Genomic DNA, 21,306 nt, shown 5'->3' on the forward strand with positions numbered 1-21,306 from the left:
TCCTCACCATAACCCTAAGAAGTAACTACTAGGATTGTGCCCAGAGTACAGATTAGGAAATAGAGGCACTAAAGGGCTAAGAAACCGGCCCCAAGTCACAGAAGAGCAAGGATTCAAACTCCACAGCTCCAGGACCCTTCCTTTTAATGACTCCCCTTGCTGCAGGAGAGCTGGCACTCACTGTTGGGTTTGATCTTGGAACTTCCAGCATGGACGGCCCTTATTGTCAAATCCCCCACACTGCTTCTCTTGTAGGACAGAATTATTTTATATGGGGATATAAGTAACAGTGAACTAAGATAGGGTAGCATCACTTACATAATTTCTCAAGGCAGATTTCTGAATTGTCTCTATAAATTCTAACCTCAAAATGTCAAATTCAAATGGATGTCAAAAGACTAGACCCAACAGGTGGGAAACATGTCTAGCTGTTTCTTTCCTGGACAAGTAAAGCACCCTTGACTGTTTTCTTGCTCTCTTGACATGCTGCTGATTGCACAGCTAGAGTCTTCATACCACACTCTCCTAGAAGCAAACAGCCAGAGCATAAAACTGAAAAGTAAGATTTGGGAAGAGGCAAAGAGATAGAAGGAAGAGGCAGGAGCAAGCACAGGCATTAGCAACTACACTAAGAACACCAGTTATGGCCCAGGAGAAATTTTGGCAGATATTTTGAAACCTGCTGGATGCCTGCTAAGCCACAGAGCTCACCCACTAATGACAAAAATCATTTTGTATTTGTCAGCTGAACTCATCCCCCGGCCATTTACTGTAACTGTCCTGTGCTGCATATTCAGTAAATTGGAAATATTTCTCATGTCACCATTAAACATCACATTGAGGAACTTCCAAAGGCAGAACTTCCTGGAGGAATGAAAATGCAGTTTCTTCACAGAAAATGAGAAGCTCTTAGAGTGAATTTCAAGCTGAGCCTCCGGAGAGGACAATGGGAAGAGTAATAAGGGCTGAGTTACAGAGAAAGCCTCCTATTAGTGAGACCAGTGGAAGAGGGAACTCCTCCCTCCCATTCAGCCACTGAAGGATGAGTTCATGCCCTCCTCTCATATCATTCCCTGCATCAGGCATCATGTCAGAGTAAATGGTGTTCCAAGAAGACCAGAGGGCTCAGTGGCAAGGACATAGCCCTAGAACCAGGCAATGTGGGTGCGGTCTTGCCTCTATACCTGTCCAGCTGTGTGACCTTGGGCAGTTTCCCCATCCGAAATGGGGATAGCAATGCCTGTCTCCCAGGGCTATCGTGAGGAATAGAGGTGATTATGAACGTAGCAACAAGAAACAACAAAAAAAGGGAGCTACTACTGTTCTTTAAGATTGTGTAGGAAAAAAGCAGTGAGCCAGAGTGAGTGGACTTGGTGCTAGGCTTCTCAGTTCTTGGAGCTCATTTAGTCAGAAAGTCGGTTGTATGCCCTGATGTCTTTATTGCCTTTGGAAAAATCAATGTTTGGGATATATTGCCCCCATAAAGATGATTTATAAGATTTTTACTTACTTGACATTGGGCAAAGGGCACAGAAGTTTTGGGGATGGGAAATAGCAAGTAGACACCCAATGCCTCTATTGCTGCCCAGCTAGAATCCCTCACAACCTAGCTCCTAGCACGAATTTAACCTTCTAGTCTACTGTGTCATGAGACTTTCCTGACTAGGTTGAAGTGAGTAGGTTCTATCAGAATAATCCTGTTTCTAGATGTATTAATTACAGGGTTTTTTGTTGTTGTTGTTGTTGTTGTTGTTTAAAAAATCTTAGTCCCGTATCTGTAAATTTTTCCAATTTTCTAAAAACGGACTACCTCCTGAACAAAAAAATATTAGCATCTAGATTATAAATTTATGAGTTGAGCTCCCTAGGGAGCATGACCATCTGTGTTTAATACAAAATCATCCTTCCGAGTGCAGAAAGGAAGGCTTTTTGGTATTTGGTAAATGGATTTGAAATCTGGTGACTAGCTCTGTGCTTAAAAATAGGGATTCAAAGCAGACTGTGCTGAAATTGGTTTCCTATCACCCCATCAAAACATTCCATTTAGATTTACACAGATTAATGAGAACATGACATTTTTAATCCCTTCGAGAAAGATGTGCTTCTACATGAGATCTCAGACTGCGATGGACAACCGCCTGCCAGGTGCCATCACAGGTTAAAGAGCAGACACTCCCAGTGCAGCAGCCAGCACCATACTGCCTCTAAACTTGTCTGACAATGAGTAGGACACAGATGAGTGAATTTAAGTAGTTAACTTTATAAGGGAAAATATGAAAGAACTTACAGTTCCACAGAACTGGAAAGTGAAGGAACAAATAGAGAGTGCTGGACTGTGCCACGTTTGGCTAGAAGGTCCCCGAGTTGATACTTGCCGATCCTTCTGCCTGTCTCATGTGCAACTCTGCTACTGGAATAGTCAGATGCAGACATTTACACATCTGGGTTTCTGGGAATTCTAACCACATTAGAACTGGGAGGTAATATATCTCAAAAGACACAATAAGCTGGGTTGAAGTCTCTGCTCCCTACTCACTAGCTGGGTAGCCTCAGGTAATCTGCTCAATGTCTTTGTGCTCCTCTTTCTTCTTCTTTCAAATGGGGATGATGTTAGTTCCTCTATCAAATAGCCATAAGGGGTAAGTAAAATTATACATCTATAGCACTTTGATGCTTGGCAGATTATCAAACATTCATTAATGATGTCTGCTATTAATTTTAGCTCGTAGCACCTCAGAATATAGATTTTTTTTTTTTTGAGACAGTCTTGCTTTGTCACCCAGGCTGGAGTGCAATGACACGATCTCAGCTCACTGCAACCTCTGCCTCCTGGGTTCAAGCAGGTCTCCTGCATCAGCCTCCGCTGGGATTACAGGCACCCGCCACCATGCCCGGGTAATTTTTTTGTATTTTTAGTAGAGATGGGGTTTCACTATGTTGGCCAGGCTGGTCTCGAACTCCTGACCTCAGGTGATCCACTTGCCTCGCCTCCCAAAGTGCTGGGATTACAGGCGTGAGCCACTGCGCCTGGCCAGAATATATATTTCTAAACACAGGAGGTGGAGTGGCATTGGAACCCACACACCTGCATCACTCCACTCTCTCCCCGAGCTTATACATATTTACCACGAAGTATAAGCTCTGGTTGCAGAATTCTTGGCATGGAAATTGCCTGGCTTCTGTGTTCCCTGGACTCCTGCAGGAGAGATTTCAGATGAAACCCTAGAAGCTGTCTGTGTTAGGGACACTGTATTAGTCCATTCTCGCATTACTATAAAGAAATGCTTAAGACTGACTAATTTATAAAGAAAATAGGTTTCATTGGTTCACGGTTCTGCAGGCTGTACAGGAAGCATCACAGCTTCTGCTTCTGGGGAGGCCACAGGAAACTTCCAATCATGGTAGAAGGTGGGGCAGGGGGAGTGAGGAGCTTCCCATGGCCGCAGCAGGAGGAAGAGAGGGAGAGGGGAGGTGCCATACACTTAACCAGATCTCAAGAGGACTTTATCACTATACAGTACCAAGGGGAGGATGGTGCTAAAACATTCATGAGCACTCCGCCCCCATGATCCAGTCACCTCCCACCAGGACCCACCTCCAACACTGGAACACTGGGGGCTACAATTCCACATGAGATTTGTTGAGGACACAGATCCAAATGATACCAGCCACTATTTGCTTCATGAGAATCTGTAGGCTCAAGAACTGCCCCCTACTTCTCTTGTATTTTAGAGATGAAGGTCTTTCAGAATCACTTGCATTGAATGGCCTTGGTAAGAGTCCAGGGCTAATATTGGAAATCATTTCAAGAAGTGATAACATGAAACCTCCTGCGGAGGACAGTGTCTGTTTCATTGACCAGCGTTCCCTAAGTGCCGACATGATGGGCTTATCTTGGAACTCAATGTTGGGCAAAATGCGTGCCTACCGCTCCCGCGAACAAGGCTGGTATATCTTACGTGGCTCTGGAGGCCCCGTCAGAAGACCTAGAGCCAAGTGGTGCGTTCAGGCACGGTAACCATATTGCCCTGTTGTGGGGAGCAGGTCATTCCTTTCTCCATCCCTGGTTGAAATTTTATTTTAATATTTTGTTACAAAAAGGCACGTATAAATAAATACATATTTTCAAATTATAAAAAGCCAGTTGATTTTCATGAAAAAAAAAAGGCACTTCCCAATAGGTCAGAATAATACATAATCATTGTTCCCAAAAGATGGAGGGACAGTAGTGTGGGTGAGAGGGACTATCATTGACTGGAAGAGCAGGAAAGTACAAATACGTTTTGAGAACCAATTCTGGAAGATGTAGGATCCATACTTTATGTGTGTTTTACTCATATAATTACGACCATTATACATATGAAGAACAGGGATTTCTGAGGTTTTTACAATTAGGCCAAGGCCCTGCAGCTAATAAGCATCAGGGCCAGGTGTGTCACCCAGGTATGTGTGACTTCAAGGCACCTGTTAGACCAAATCATCTTGGAAAGTACCTAGGGACTCCAGTGTCATTTGCTGTGAGCAGCTGTGTCCAGGGAGGCAGAATTCAGAATCAAAACACAAATCTGTCCTTTTAAAGAAAGCTCAGTGAAGTGAGGAAGATTTGATGCCCTTCGTCTCTGTATCGATAGTTGTTTCCCTTTTTTGTACCAACAAAAAAATCTTAGATCTCATCGCCCGAAAGATGACATTTCCCTTTAAACACATTGCTGGGTCCCTCTTGTTTTGTGACTTGGAAAGGTTGGACCTTAGGCAGAAAGCCGACCTTGTTCTGAACACACAGAAGACTTGGCACATTTTAGGTTATCCTTGGGAAAATTCAGAATCCTAATGGAAGTGTTCTAAAGACATCTTTTAGAAAAACCTGTTCTCCTCCCTAACACAGGACTCTTAGGGCCACCGGGGTCAACCCCCAGCTGCTGACAGTGGGCTCTGCACTCAAGACAAAGATGTGTCCTGATTCCATGGCAGTCTCGGGGCTTGGTTCTTGCTGTGCCCTGTGTCTCACTGAACTGGCTGGCATTTCACACCCACCAGTGGTTGCCATCGTTCAGCTTGCTGAGCTCTCCTGGAGACCTGGGGACCAGCCCCAAGCTTGTCTTGGGCCTGGATGATGAAGACAGACGGTGGGCTACACTGTCTGATAGAACTACCTACGGCTGTTTAAGTTATTTAAAATGAAGGAAAATTTATAATTTGTTTTCTTAGTATTGGATAAAACAGGTATAGAGAATTTCCATTATTGCAGGAAGTTCTGTTGGAGGGCACTGCAAAAATTACAGTTGACAGTGGTTATTAGCTCCATAACAATCTATGTGACATTGGCAATAGCTTTAATCAGCCCTTCTTACCAGGCTCGTGAACTCTGAAAGCAGCTTTTTTCCCTCTTATCCTTCACACACCCACACGCACACGCACGCAAGAAAAAGATTGAAACACGAAATTCTCCCCATATTTTGTTTTGGGTTTGGAGATGAAGCCTGGCTATTAACATACTCTCATTAGTAATTGACTGGAAGACCTCCATATTAACTCTTGTTTTCTCCTAAATGCTAGTAAACAATCTTTGATAACGTTCTCACTGCTTCCTGCTAATTGCTTTTAGTGACGCAATTCACTCTTTCATCGCCCAGAGGGATAAAGGAACAAGTAACGTCATGCTGGGGTTTGAAAGGAAAATACACATTTGTCTTACCGTAAAAGAAACTGCAAATCAAGCTGCTGCTGGTGGCTGACACTGAAACTGTCTCACCCAACATGTCGATGCACTGTGCTGATGCTATCCTTGTAGCGGCTCTCCCTTCAAGACAGAAATACACAATGTCTAAGCCTTCTAAAGCTAAGGACTCCAGTTTTACTGTGAGGAAGATACTGGCTGAGTAGCCTCCCATTTGATTATGAGTCAAGACAAGTTTCTCAGCGTTTTCAGCCCCTTTTTCCAGTATTTTGCCATCCATCCGAGACTTTCTAATTGATGAGGAATGGAACACATCACTTATATCTGTGATGTACCAATCTTTTTTGCTTTTTATCGTTTTAGTAGTAGACAGAAGAAGAGAAACTTGTATAGGATAAGAGAATTGGCCAGAGGTAGGAGGAAAACCAAGGCAAGATGGTGTCATACAAGGCAAGGGAATTTAAGCTTTGCAAAGGAGGAAAATCTGTCTGCTGCAGACCCTTTGGGTTTTCTTTAAACAAACATCAACTACAGCTTTGCAAGGAAGACGGCTGTTTTGCCTCTTGAAACTCTGATAAATAGCCACTGTTCTCTAATCATTTCTGTATGTAAAAATATGTTGCACAAGAGATTTCTGCATTCCTATTTTTCTCCATAGTATTGCCAGAGTTGCTGATTTGTCCCGGTTCCTACTTCCCAGACCTGGGAAACAACATCTTTCTCTTAGCTGCCGTGAAGAACTGAGGGAGCTCGTTTTCCTTGAGCTCTTTGGCCTTGTCTTTCATGTCTACCTTCCATTCTAATGATGTTTCACTACACGTAGTAGAGTGCTGTGTGCATTGTAGACAGCCACTCAGCAAGTATTCATTGGATAAACAAATTTATCCTGAAAGTAGAGCAGCAAAATTTTTGAAGTCTTACAAATCAGTATATCTTACACGTGAATATTAAGTTGTGCAATTTACTCTACAATAATATATGTTTGTATTATACCGTGCACCAGTTAAATTTCTTAATTCCTCCCCTCAAAATCAATTGAGTGTCATTGATCTTGTTTGATTGTGACACATTGGCTTGGCTTCAAGTCCCACTGCTGACCCTTAGAGTTTACTTACCCCAGCTTGAGAAGCAAGGGATTCCTGTAAAGCACAGGCCAAGACCTAACTCACAATAAGCCCAGCACGTCCAAGTACCACTTCTCACTGTCTTCCTTCCCAGCCTCTATCACCCTTTAGTCACTCACATAGCCAAACATATCGCCTAGATGCAGCAAGGAAAGGAAAACTTTATAGCAGATTTCTCCAGATGGCTTTCTGGTCATCACAGCCACGTAGGGCAGGGGAAGGGATCCGTGGGGAGAGGCAGCCCCCACAGGCCCCCAAGAGCACTGCTGATGTTCAGAAAGCCATTGCCTCCTGCTCTGGAATTCACAATTCCTATTGTGAGTTACAAGTCAAATCCCCAAAGTTGCTCTCCTCATGAAAAACCCATAAGTACATATTTGCCTAATTCAAATGTTTGTGAATTACTCAGAGAATAACTGTTTTCTCCCTTTGAAATGCTCTCCCAGAAAAATGACCCATGTTTGGTATATACACAGCATAATTTTGAAATTTAGCAATTTCAAATGTTTTCCTGGCTATTAAATGACCCTTTTCCCACTCAGTTTTTTTCACTAGAGTTCAGATTCCTTTAAATCTATGGATTGCCATATTCTGACTATGCTTCGGAATTCTCAAACTCTATTTAAAGATGAGGAAGATAAGAATCACAGAGACGCTCTCCTTTTGTGGATCAAATTTGGGCATTTTCTTTGTTCATTGTGTGGCTTTTACTTCCATTCTTAAAACTTCTGTTTCTATTAAAAGAATCATAATTAAACCATGGGTTTGCAGTGACAGCAATTTTAGAGAGAAACCCACTTTTCTTAAAATATAATGAAGAGCTTTTTAGTTAGAGTGGCTTCAAAACAAATTATATTTCAGGCACAATAATGAGGTAACTTGGCCAAGGCCTCAAAGGGTACCAACCGCACAGTGGCGCAAAGGGGCTTGTAGGTGACTGACACTTCATGCCTTAGGCATTTTGATCAGGTCCCTTTGGGTCTTCATTTATCAGCTTAGCCAATGCCAACTGTGCAACTTTTATGTGTCAGACACTGTGCCAAGAGATTGGGATGTTGCAATTATGAAGACAGTGACTGTCATCAGAGAAACTGTGGCTCTTCCATACTGTCAGGGCTGGAGTCCTCTTCTCCTATCAGTATTAATTGTTCACAATACACCCTCAAGGGCAAGTTACTTACCTAGGGTCTGTAGCAGATAATGGGAAATACTAAGATGTTAACATTAGGCTCCAATATTGCCAGTCCAAGCCAAACTGGTGGTGCAAAGAAGACTCTAGAGCATCTCAGAGGATGGGGAGAGGCCCTTCGGCTGCAGGGATAAAGAGGGCTTCCTGGAGGAGACAGCTTTGCAAGCATTGCTGTCACAGTTCAAGTCCCTAATCTATAAAAAGTGCTCTTTGCCTCTTTCTTCCTGCCTCATGGGCTTACTCAAAATTTCTTCTCACTTTTGAGAGACTGAGGCAGTAAAGTTGAGGAAGTATTTTATAAGAATGACCCTAATCTCCTGGTCATGCCTATCCAGGGAAGTAAATTCTGGGAATTGGAGAGGAGAATGATTATGCATGTCCCCATTCTTTGGCTAAATCCCTGAATTATTTAGATGATTTCCTCATGAATCCCACCCACCATGTGTATTACCAGTGTCCTAACAATTGTTCATGATTAATGTGTGTGTGGTAGCCTAGGGTAGGGGTTTGTTTTATCAGCTAAAATATGGCCTTGGACACAACGGTCTCAACAGTCTGAAATCCTCAGAGAGGAAACTGGAAGCCGAAACATTCTGAGAAATCTGTTTTTTTCTATATCTCCTTCCCTCTTTTGTCAGTAAATGAATAAGGAGCAGTTCCCATGGTGGTTATCATTAGTGATAACATAACCTCTGGAAACCACCACCTCATAAAATCTATTGCTATTGAGCTTGAAGGGTTCGATGACTTTACTAATGGTTACCAAATGTATACCAAGCAGGACAGGTGATAACTAAATATCAAACTCAAAAGGGAACTTAATGCCCAGGGCCCTAGAATTCATTCTTCCTCAAGACTTAAAATCAAATGAACTGCTTGTTTCCTCCAGGCAAAAGTATTAAGAAATAACCAGGCTAGTATTTTTATAAACCAGAATCACTTACCTTGTAAACTTGTGCTTTTTCTCTCAGACAAGTTTTGGTATTGTCGGCTTTCACCAAATCACAAAGTCCTGCATTACGGAGACTTAGAAGAGAGTCCTCAGGGAGAAGTGCCCCACGATTCCTTGCAGGACAAACGTAAGTAGTTCTCCTTGGCAGAGGCCTGAGTGTTGGTCGGTTGGTTGTTTCCTAGTCACAATATATCATGCAACAAAACTATCAGCCTAAGTAAGCCCTTTGAACACATCTCATCTAGTTGTAAGTCTTGGCCTGAGCCATCTCATCAAGTACCAGACCTGGATGGACTTGGGGTTTGGAACTGAATAGGGGAGAATGTAAAATGGATGCAAAGGTATCTTAATTGAAAGACGTAAACTTGGGGTTCAAATGTCCACTTTTTACATTATTTATCCAGGTGCTGTGTCAAGGAGCAAAAACAATACAAACCTGATTCTATCAGTTGTCTTTTTCTGAAAACCCAAAATAATTTCTTATTTTCATAACTTATATGCCTGACCCCTACAACATTTATTCATTACAATTTAGTGTATCCCATAGTTATGACACAGAGTTAATGGCAGAGCCAAATATAACTAGTTTACCTCAAAGACACTTTGAAAATGATGATCAGTTACCTCTACTGTTTGCTAAATATTTCTCTTGTGTATTTTTTGGCTTTTTCTATATGTTGTCTGTTTTAACATACATGCTTTTGAAGAGACAGTAATGTGCAGGATTCTTTTAGCCCCACACGGAACCAGGTGCCAGGTTGACAGTGTTAACAATACAAATTAAACAAGTATTACAGAAACATTGAAATACCCAAGGGTGATAAATTAATTTGGAGGAGAAATGAGATAAAATGAACTTAGCCTCAGAGGATATCCCAAGTAGAAAAATCCGAGAGGGAGAAAACATTCAGAGCACTTTTAAATAACCTTTAAAAGTCACCTTGACCTTGCAGTGTTCAGATAAGCGTGTCCCAGACAGTGTCCTTACCCAGAGTCTCACACATTCTGTCCTATCACCCTGGGGCCCATGGAAGTCAAATCTGGACGACCTTCCTTACAGCTCACAGCCATTGAAGGCGAAAATAACCCATGAGTGGGAAATTTCCTGACACATTCAGACTCTGAGCTGACATCTCAGGCAGACAGCCTAGAACATTCACTCTTCCTCCAGCTTAAAAATGGGACAGTCTGGTCTTTGTAATGTCACTTAGTTCAGAAAACGATCTCGTTTTCTTTCATAGGAGAACTTTCTTCCCAGCCCCACGTTATTGGCTCGCTAAGTCAGGGGTTATTAAAGAAATCTGAAATCCACTGCTGCAGAGAGCCTGGGACACTGTCTATGCCTCCCTGCTTTAGGGCAGGAGTTAGGGGTGTCCTGGGCCTCCACCTGTAAATGAGGATCCTCCCTTCACAGTTCAAGCCTTCCCCACCCCACCTTGGCCAAGCTAGACCAGTGATTGTCTAAACGTGGTCCCTGGAACATCAGCAGCTGTATCACCTAGGAACTTCTTAGCAATGCACATTCTCAGACCCCATTCCCAGCCGTGCTAAATCAGAAACTCAGTGGGTGGGGACCAGCCATCTCTGTTTTAACAGATGTTCCAGGCAGTTCTGACATGCACAAGTTTGAGAACTGTGATTCCCCAAACGTGGCTTTCACTAATAATTAAAAAAAAAAAATTTAAGTAAATTAATAGCATGTTGCTAACTTTTAACTTGGGCCAAAAAAAGGATATTAAAAAATAAAATCTAAAGTTTAATATCACAACCCTTTCATAAAAGAAAGGACCCTTGATTACAAGAAAAAAAAGAGTAGGAAGGACCTAATCTTAGATGAAAGACAGTCCCTTCTGCTAAACTAAAATAGCCCTCTGAAAAACTCACAGCAGCATCCTCATTTTTCTGCATTTGCTATTAACTGGTGAAAAGCTCACTGGTGTAAACTCCCGTGTGAACTAGGAACTGACCAGAGCCCAGCGATGTGGAATCACTGCTCTGCAGTGGTTAAACAGAAAGAGTTGAGGTTATTGTTGGTTGAAGCAAACAGCAGCTCCCTAGGAGGTCCCCCACAGCCCCATTCTTAACCTGTCACAAGGGGAAAAGTGGTCAGGACAGAACAAACACAGCTTGACTCCCCATACGGTCCAGTGAATCTGCTCTCCCACTAACAGGACATAGTGTTTAGCCCCATGTTTATAGGGATGTAATCACTTCTCAACCCAAAGATAGGCACTTGACCGACAGGTTTGCCAGGTGTTAGCACAGCACCCCCATGCTAATTGGCCAGCTACCTAGGAAATTGGCAGCCACAGCAACAAAGCCTTGTGTAGGGGCAGTTCCTGGTCTTGCCCACAAGCTGATGCCCCCCAGCTCTGCTAAGACCCTCACCCCCAAGACTCCAGGGTGAAAATAACTAACCTGGAACTAGAGGTGCTGATGCCAGGGAGAGCCAGCTTGACAGGGTGAGTGCAGGAGAGGAAGGCCAGAGCTGCAAATCTCCACACAGCTTTTCACAGTGGCCACTGAGCAAGGCTGGTTCTTGAAGGGGTTCTGACAGCCCCTCCTGACCATGCCTCCAAAACTCTTAGCAACCGCTTTCCTCTGAAATGAAGTTCCAAAGAGCTGCTCCAAAAACAGTATATCCATTACAAGATGAACTAAGAAGGCATACTTGTGTGGATCTATTTATCTGCACAAGTATTTATCCACACCTTGTGGGACAGTGTGTGTGTGTGAGAGAGAGAGAGTGTGTGTGTGTACTGGTTAAGATTGTATCCTTCTGCACATATGTGCTAGAGAAATGGGTATACTCATGTAATGAATTGAAATGAAACAATACTGTGCCTGAGACAAAAAAAAAGGCCCGGCCTAATAAGCTGAAGTTTCTTGCTGCAGGCCTGCCACCTTGGTTTGCATTTAATTCCAATTCTGCATTCTGCCTGGAGCAAAATGGCGACCTTTCGGAACCCTTAAAAATCAGAAACCTCATTCCACTGGAAAAATGAGATGTGCCTTTAATTAATGTTCAGTGTCATTGCTCTTGCCACATACCATTTCCCTCTCTCGAGACCAAGGCAGAGATTGTCTTGTGCCCCTTGAGTTAATCAGTGCTGAATACTGAGCTATTGATAAATCAAATAGTATAATGGAGTTTTCTTAATACAGATAGTGCACGTGAGGATTGAGGGTGCCTCCTTGGCTGTCTTCTCCAAGGCTTTAGGAAACCTTTCTTTTTGTATTCCTTTTCTTTGTCAGGAAATTTGGCCTTTGAAAATCGACATCTTCTTACATCCCCCCTCTCCCCATATCCCTCCCAAGCTGACTTACAGGTTGTCATAGCCCCCAATAAACATAGGACCCCACTGCTTTCCAGCCATGCCCTGGGTTCCTCACTGCCTCTCTTTGAAAGAATCTAGGCCAGCATTCCTCACTCCCACATCAGAGGGGGCAGGGAGGAAAGTGCTGGCTCACCCTGCCCATGTGGAGATGAAGCCTGCTCCAGTGGATGCAGAGAGCGGCGACACAGGGAGGCACCATGGGCAATTTGGGTCACCAAAGCACAGCGAATAATTCAGGTCCCTCCATCTACAGAATTAACTCTGATTATTGATAATGGGAATAATTGCAAATGGCATTTATTGAGTGCTTACTATATGCTAGGCCCTGTGCCAAGGGCTTTACATAAATTATTCTCAACAACCTAAAGAGGTAGATAATATTGTCCTTATTTTACAGAAAGGGAACTGAGATACAGAAAGATTAAGTAACTTATTCAAAGTCATAAGATTAGTAAATAGTAGAGCAAAGATCTGAATGTAACTGTCTAACTCCGTGGCCCAGATTTTCACCCACTACTGTGTACTGCCTAGATTAAAAGCCAACAATGATCTCAGCTCCAGCATCAGGATTTAACTCTCAGAGCAACCATATGGGATAGATAATGTTAGAGTTACACATTGCAGACAAGGAAGTTGAGGCTCTCAAAACTTAAGCCCAAAGTAGTAGCGGCGGTTGGTGGATGTAGAATTCAAACCATGGCACTCTGATTCCAAAGGCACATCTCTTCCCCACCATTCCATGCCATGTGGCTGATCTGCTAGGCCACAGAGACCAGATTCTTCATGCAGCTATCCTGGGATCAGCCTGTACCTCCTCATATTTCTACCCACAGGAGCTTCTACTATGGAGCTGTACAAACAGCAAGAGCTCAAGGCTTACTAGCTACTTCCTCTGAATGGTTTCTGCCTGAACTTGGATCTCAGCGATGAAAGCTGAAACTATTTTAATCATGGGTGGCCACATTCGCTTTTTCAGTAGTATTTTTGTCTTAAATCACAATTAAACTTCCTTCCACAGGTATTAGCATTCAAAGAGTTTCCTGAATGTCTGAAGTGATAACCACATTTGGGGCTGTGCTCAGCATGATTTAGGGGGCTGGCCCCTTACAAAGGGAGAAATCATGGCCTAGCAAGGGAACATGGAGTGGAAGGAGAAGCACTAAACCCAGGTCTTTTCACCTACTAACCTAGCTGTGTGTCATTGCATAATTGATTTCCTCCCTTTAGGATCAGTCTTCCCGTCTGTAAAATTGGAGTGTTGAATTAAGATGGTCTGAACCCAGCTCAAACTGTAAAAAAAAAATTGAAAGAAATGAGGCCATGCTCCAGGGGGTAAATGTGGTGGGAGGGTGCGTTCTTCACTGGTGACCCTGATTTTCACGGATCTGGACCCCACTTCTTTATCTTGCTTCCACACAAAAGGCCTCATCAAAATGCTAGCCTGGCTTTGAAGTCATCAAGAGCCCCCTGCAGCCTCCTTAGAGTCTAGATTCCGGAGATAAGAGTCTGACCCCTCTGTTTCTGCTCATGAGAATAGAGAGGCCAGCAATTGAGCCTTTCTAATGCCTAATCTTCTGGTGCATCTAGAAGACAAACTATGCAAAAAGCAACCTTTAAAAGCTACACTGTATTTTTAGAACTTTGTGTTTTCCTTTTAGTCATAATCCCATGAATGATGTAGCAGCTGGTCTCTAGGACAAGGGACAATGCATATAAAAATATATATATGTACTTCCACAAAACCTAGTGAAAAAGTGACTCTTCTCCTTGGAAGCCTTTCTATTAGAGATTCTGAAGACCACCCTCAGGACAGACTATGGTATTACTCTTGTCCCATTCCATACAATGGGTTTTCAAAACTAAGGGCTAACTTACCAATTGTAGCTTGTGGACACTGTCTCTAGTTCATGGACCATGCTGTATATTATAACAAAAAAACTTTCTACAAGGCACTTGTGACTCAAACTCTATTTGAATCTCGAGAACGTTTTTTAGAATGAGTTTGTTGACTATATCACATTCACTTCAGTGGTGGGTTTTCCATTGGAAAGTTAGCCAACTTCCCATAGTATCCAAATGTCCCTTCCTAGGGTAGGGATTAGGCAGCCAGATCAGCTACTGAGGGAAAGGAGGCCAGTTCTTGGTTATGAAAATGGATTTGAGGAGAACTGAAGTCAGTGTTCATGGTCAAAAGTAGGTTCAGGAATCATAGGGACCACCCACAGGAAGATGCCAACCCCAAGGGGGTCAGGCAAAGCGGCAGAAAAGGGGTCTGAGATCAGTCAGGAGGGGCTGTAATGCTACTTTGTGCTGCAGGGATAGACAACCCCAAAATCTCCATGGCTTGCATAACAAAAGGTTATTTCTCACTCACGTTATACAACATACACAGGTTGGCAAAGGGCTGCTCCATATAGTCACTCAGGAACACGGACCAGTGTGCACCATGTCTTCCATCCTCTCACTTTCTGTTTATTTCCAACCCTAGGAATTGCCCTCTGACTATCGTCACCTTGTCCTCCTCTGCTCATCCATCCATTCCCTGGGCCTCTCCTGTGACATCTGGATGGAACAGGTCACTCCTTCAGTTTCTGCAGCAGGGGAAGACAGAATAGAGGGCCTGCACCTAGAAAAGAAGCATTTCCTTTCACATTTCATTGGCTAAAATTAATCACATAACCTGACTGCAAAGATTGCTGGGAAGTGTAGTTTTCTGTGGCTAGAAGGAAAGGAGAGACAGCTATTCATAACTACAAGTAATATCTACCAGAAGGGTCCAGAATCAGGTTGCAAGATGTGGTGAGATATGGCAGGGGAACCTACAGAGATTCCTGGAGGACTCATCACAACCCCACTTTTAGAGTTACAGAGAGGCCTAGGAGTGTCAACAGATATGGACAAAGTTGTTGGTAATTTTAGGGTACCTGGAAAATGTTAGCATTTGAGGCCTTCTTGTCTATTGTTTTAATATTCTACGAGTGTCAACAGATATGGACCAAGTTCTTAGTAATTTTAGGGTACCTGGAAAATGTTAGCTTTTGAGGCCTTCCTGTCTATGTTTTAATATTCTAGGTATTTTGTAATTTTATCCTTATCTGTCACCTTCACAACCCAATTTCCCAATGAAAGGATGTGAGCTTTAACTGTGAAATCTCTCATCATCTTCATCATTAAGAGAGTCTAAGGAATTGATTACTTGGCATTCCCGCACATCCCAAATTCTTGGTAAAGCCACACTAGCCAGTGTGCATACCTTGATTCATAAACCCATATGGGGCTGGAAGGTTAGGGATTGGAGAGGGACAGATGACTTTGCATTATTTTAAATTAAGGTTCCAAACCATCCTATTGCCTTCTTTCTTTCAGTTGATCTTTTTGTTTTTAATTTTTTATTTTCATTTCATTTTTTTGTAGAGACAGGGTCTCCCTATGTTGCCTAGGCTGGTCTCAAAGGCCTGGCCTTAAGCAGTCCTCCTGCCTCAGCCCCTCAAAGTGCTAGAATTACAGGCATGAGCCACTCACTGTTCCCAGCCTCTTTCACCTGATCTTAACAGAAGTTTTAAGTGCACAAACCCTTCCATATCTTTTCTTATCTTCCTTCAACTCCACAGTAAGACAAGAGATAACATCATTTTGTCTAACTTCATTATTTCCGGAATCCTGTATCAGAAAGGAATTCTCCCTTTATTTGAGTTTAGTTTTGTTGTCTGTAAAACAGGGATAATAAAACCTGCTTTACAGAATTAATGAGATGGCAGAGAAAGAGATTTTGGAGAGAGTTCGGAACTGTTTAGAGTTGGATAAATTTTTTGAGATAGGGCTGCTTTCTCTCATTATCCAAAAACTCAGAAACTAAATAGATGCAAATGCTGTAACAAGAGATACTGATAAATGTAAAGCACTTGGCATTGCTCTTGTCACACAGGAGCCCTCTGTAATATCAGTATGAGTATCACTGTTGTTATTACAATCACTGTTATTTCTACTGCTGCTTCTAATGCCATCACTTCAAACAGTACTATGATGAGTGTTTTTTTAGGTCTTTGTTTCACTGAACCAAATTCTGCTTACAAGCACGCTCTTTCTCTCCAGGGATGCTTTTTACCAGAATATAAGATATATTTTAGTTTCTAGTCCTGGGACACTACCTGGCTTCTCTTCCTTTTTTCAACACTCTTCTTTTCTCTTTTTGCAGTAGCTTCTGGGAATGGCAACCACAGTAGCGGACCCAGTGCTTAGTCCTGTTTCTTTATTGACATCAAAGTTTTCACATGGTGTAGTTACTTGCATTTTCTTTTATGAATTGCAGTGCCGGTGGCAGATATCAAAGCCGTGGTGACGGGAAAGGACTGCCCTCATATGAAAGAGAAAGGTGCCCTTAAACAAAACAAGGTATGATTTCCAAATTATTGCAAATAACTCTATTTGCCCAGTGCAGTCAGCAACTGCAGCCAGCCTAGCCCTCCTTTGTAGCAGTGTTTGTGTGTGTGCGTGTGTTCAGACACATATCTCTTACTCAGCTCTCCTGTTTCCTGTCCCGATTCCTTTTACATCTCTTACCTTTATTCTTTCTCTTCCTGACCCCTTTTCTGATGCTCACCATCTCTTCCATTCTCTCACTTCCTATCTACTTCCAACCCTAAGAACTGCCCTCACTATTGTCACTTTGTCCTCTCTTGAGCCCACTCTGCTCATCCATCCATTCCCTGGGCCTCTCCTAACCTCCCCCATTTATGTTTATTTCTCCCTTCTCCAACTTCCACCCCAATATCTTTCATTTTCTCCTGCTGCAATCATGCTCTTAATATCCTCCCCGGGATCTCAGCGAAGCCTGGGACAGGCAGAGAAAAGCTGACTCAAAGAATCTTAGAAAACTTTAAAGGCCTGATACCCTTCAGCATTGTGGAAAGTAGGCTGTGAAATATCTCCAACTCAGACTAAAGGAAAAAATTTTCCCAGAGGTGTGTATTACTTAAGCCCTGCAATACCTTTCACCATCCCCTTCTAGTTTACCAACCATTCCATTATCGTTCCATTACAGAGAGCACAGGAGGGAATATTATTTGAAAAGACAGAAGAATTTCTTTTGCCCACTGGAAGTATTTGCCCTTGGAGAGGCCGTTAGGGAGCCAGTGCTTTGTTTATGCCTCTTAGAATCTTGTGATCTATACCATTCATGAACAAAAGCATCTAGATTATCTGGAGCACCCAGATAATCTGGTACCAAAAATGTCACATAGATCATAGGTTGCATCTTTATTTCCAGTGTCAGTATCTAACGGGGACACCAAAATGATACACAATCTATTTACCAATCAGAGTTAAAATAAATAGTTTCCCCTCTGTAATGTCTATTGTTATAAGACAAAAGGAATCCAGTTATTTGCAGGATGGCCCTATCTATAGTTAAGGAAAAACAAAAGTACTATGAAAATACTGTTCAGGAAGGCAGAGGGCAGGGGATGCAGCTGAAGAGGCTGATTGTAAGATCTTTCCTTCTTAAGTTTTATAACTCACCTCAACTCCATGAGAACTCCTACTTTGTTGAACCCATCACAGCATTGTCATGTAATGCATTTGATTGGCAAGCATACTGATGGCAGGGCATGCCCAGGAGGCCAGGATCTGTGGCCTGTTACACAGCACCAATGGGGGTTTCCATTTATCTCTTCTCCATGCTGTGGGGAGATAGAGATTCTATAGCTCAGCAGATTAGAGAAGCATCCTTAGCTATAGCAGCAAATCTCCAGTTTTCATGGTTTGCCTCCTGCAGAGCAGACTTTCTTCAACACCAGCCAGGATTACCATATGCTGCACATGTCAGGTATTCTCTCCTCAATCTCAGCACTGGCTCTGCTCAGCTTCAGCCAAGGAGGTCCCCATAGTTACATAACACTTGGGGCTGAGCTGGAAACAGTGCGGAGAAATTGGCAATAATAGGGGTCTGGGAGTCTGCAACTCAGAGAAGACCAGGAGGGGTGTACCTGGAAAAATAGCAACCTGCCAGAATTCAAGTGTGCTAAATAAAGACAGAGGGAATTATGTAAAATAGGTGTGGAGGGACTTCCTGTTTCAGCCCCAACATGTAAAGAGCTTGAGAGTTGTGCTTCCATCCTCAGAATAAGGAGAAGCGGGCAGGGTGCAGTGGCTCACGCCTGTAATCCCAGCACTTTGGAAGGCCAAGGTGGGTGGATCACCAGGTCAGGAGTTCGAGACCAGAAGCCTGGCCAACGTAGTGAAACCTCGTCTCTACTAAAAATACAAAAAGTCAGCCAGGCGTGATGGCAGGCACCTGTAGTCCCAGCTACTTGGGAGGCTGAGGCAGGAGAATCACTTGAACCCGGGAGGTGGAGGTTGCGATGAGCCGAGATCACGTCACTGCACTCCAGCCTGGGCAACAAGAGTGAAACTCCGTATCAAAAAAAAAAAAAAAAAAAAAAAGCAGAACAAAATGGAAATCAACAAGTTTTCTTGGACCTATCCTAGAACTGAGGTTGCAGGCAAACCATCACCATGGAATGTGGAAAGTCAGATGTCCAAGAAGACATAATAATCCTTAATGTGTCTGAACTTAACATGAAGATATCAAAATACATGAGTTATGAAACTGATAGAACAGAAAGGAGAAATAGACAAATTCATTATTATCAATATACTGGAGACTTCAACATCCCTCAGTCAGTAATCAATAGACCAAGCAGGCAGAAAATCAAGAATATTGATGACCTGAACAGCACCATAAATCAGCTTGATCTAATTGACACTAATAGAATAATCCACTCAGCAACGGAAGAATACACATCCTTCACAAGCTCAAAGGAAACATTCACCAAGATGGACCACATTTTGGACCGTAAAACATATCTTAAAAAATTTAAAGAATAGCAATTATACAAAGTATGTTCTCAGATCACAGTGGAATTAAACTAGAAATCAGCAGCAGAAAGACAGCTGGAAAATCCCCCAAATATTTGGAAATTTAACAACACACTTCTAAATAACCCACAGTTCCAGGAAGAATTCCCAAGATAAATTACAAAATGTTTCAAACCAAATAAAATGAAAATCCAGCTTACCAAAATGTGTGGGATGCAGTGAAGGCAGTGCTTAGAGGGAAATTTATAGCACTGAATGACTACATTAGAAAAGAAGAAAGAACTAAAATCAATAAAGCTTCCACCTTAGGACACTAAGAAAGGAGAGCAATTTAAGCTTAAAGCAAGCAGAAGAAAAGAAATATAAGATTTAGAGTAGAAATCAGTGGAACTGAAATCAGTAGAGAAAATCAACAAAACCAAAAGCTGGTACTTTGAAAAGATTAATAAAATTGATAAACTTCCAGCCTGGCTGACCAAGAAAAAAATGAGAGTCACCAATATAACAGATGTGGAGATGATTTCATTTGAACATGTGAGGTAGTATATTTGGCTTTCTTGTATCAGACTCCTCTCTCCTTAAAGGAGACTAAAAAAGTAAAACTGAGTAAATGATGTTTTGCAACCTTTATTTTTCACATATTGTCATGACACTCATAAAACATAGGATGGATGATGATGGATAGATGGATGATGGATGGACAGCTGGAGGATGATGGATGGATGGAGTACGCCACTAAACAGATAAGACTGCAAATAGAGGCTACTTCCTGGGACTCACTGGCCCATATTTCTAGCTACCCTGGGCTCTTTCAGTCTGCCATGAGGGATGAGACTAGCAGAATTGCAAGCAGCCTGGCCCTTTAATTAGCATATACATGGAATTTACTTGTCTTGCAATGTTAATAGTGTTCATATATACCATGTCATCAAGCAAAACATCAAAAGGCAGAAGGAAAGCCACAGTTTTACCTGCTGAACCCCCCAACCCACAACCCTTTCCCCATACTCCAGAGGTGCCCTCCTGTCTACCTCTGGGACTTCTGGGTAGGAAAGGGGGACCTGCAGCTTAAAAGGAGAATCGACCAAAATGTGTTCATAAGAGGTCTGTCAGTGCACAGTGGATGGATGACAACCAAGGCAAATTGCTGGCTCTTTGGACAGTTTTTCCAGCTGTGGAACGGCTTTTGACATTTTGTGCCATGAGACCCATGGTTAACTTAATCACTGAGCAAGGCAAACTGAGACATTGGCATCTGTAAAAGAGATACTTTGTTAATGGCAGAGTGTTGGTAACTGATCATCCTCTCACCCATTGAGTCTCTGCTGATGTTCCCAGCAGGGCCCTGAGAATAGAAAGAAGAAAATTGGCCCTTTCCCTTGAGGTGTCTATTGCAGAGGCATTTGTTCATGTAGTCAGTCATCCACTCAGTCAGCATGGGAGTGCCTGAAATAGCATAGGATGTAAACGGAGTAGCCGGGGTCCTGTCTTTCTGGAGCTTAGAGTCTACTATGTTTAACAGAGGTCAGTGCAGCAGGCACATTTTTATGGAGACAAGAAATGATGGGTTTTTCACACAGGGATCAGAAAATTTCTCATTGAGACTTGAAAAGAATTGCCATGAGTAGATGGAAATCCAGTTGGAAGGTTTTGATTTACAAGAATTAAGGATTCTAAATTCAAACTCTATAATTTATAAGAATAAGCTGATTTGTGGCTTTGTGCTTTAAGGTGGGCATTCTTGGTACTTGTCTCACTGGATTTGGGGCTTTTAGTTCAACAGTCAACATGAAATCACCAGAGTGAAGATCCATTGATTCAGATAGGAGTATATTTGGTGTATGAGAAGTTTCCATCTTCCCATTTGCCGGAATTAAGCATTTGTTTTTCCAGTGTGATGCTTAAACCTGAAATAAGAAGCATATTCTACTGAAGCTGATGTTCTAGCATCAGTTTGAAAACCCTGGTCTTAGCCAAAAAGTCCTTTATTCATATTTACTTCATTCATCATCCACTCATTCATTCATTCAACAATGTATTAAGCATCTCCTTTGTCCTAGGTGCCAGGAATCCAAAGATAAATATGACCTGGCCCCTGGCCCTAGGTGTCCAGTAAATAAGATTTATATTTAAATATGCAATTACAATTC

At 42.5% G+C, this 21,306-nt stretch overlaps 1 protein-coding gene across 16 annotated transcripts in view; it reads left to right on the top strand.

Annotated features, from left to right (window-relative positions):
• ELMO1 (engulfment and cell motility 1) overlaps positions 1–21,306 on the top strand; it is a 594,311-nt gene that overhangs the window by 561,577 nt on the left and 11,428 nt on the right. For all 16 annotated transcript variants that reach the window (XR_008660142.2, XM_055293399.2, XM_055293401.2 and 13 more), the window contains 2 exons: positions 8,962–9,069; positions 16,590–16,672. Coding sequence is in view for 15 of the 16 variants with exons in the window: in XM_055293399.2 (XP_055149374.1) it covers positions 8,962–9,069; positions 16,590–16,672 (191 nt within the window). In the remaining variant the exon portion in view is untranslated. The remainder of the gene's footprint in view (positions 1–8,961; positions 9,070–16,589; positions 16,673–21,306) is intronic.

This window comes from Symphalangus syndactylus, chromosome 9, assembly GCF_028878055.3.
Source record: "Symphalangus syndactylus isolate Jambi chromosome 9, NHGRI_mSymSyn1-v2.1_pri, whole genome shotgun sequence".
NCBI lineage: Eukaryota > Metazoa > Chordata > Mammalia > Primates > Hylobatidae > Symphalangus > Symphalangus syndactylus.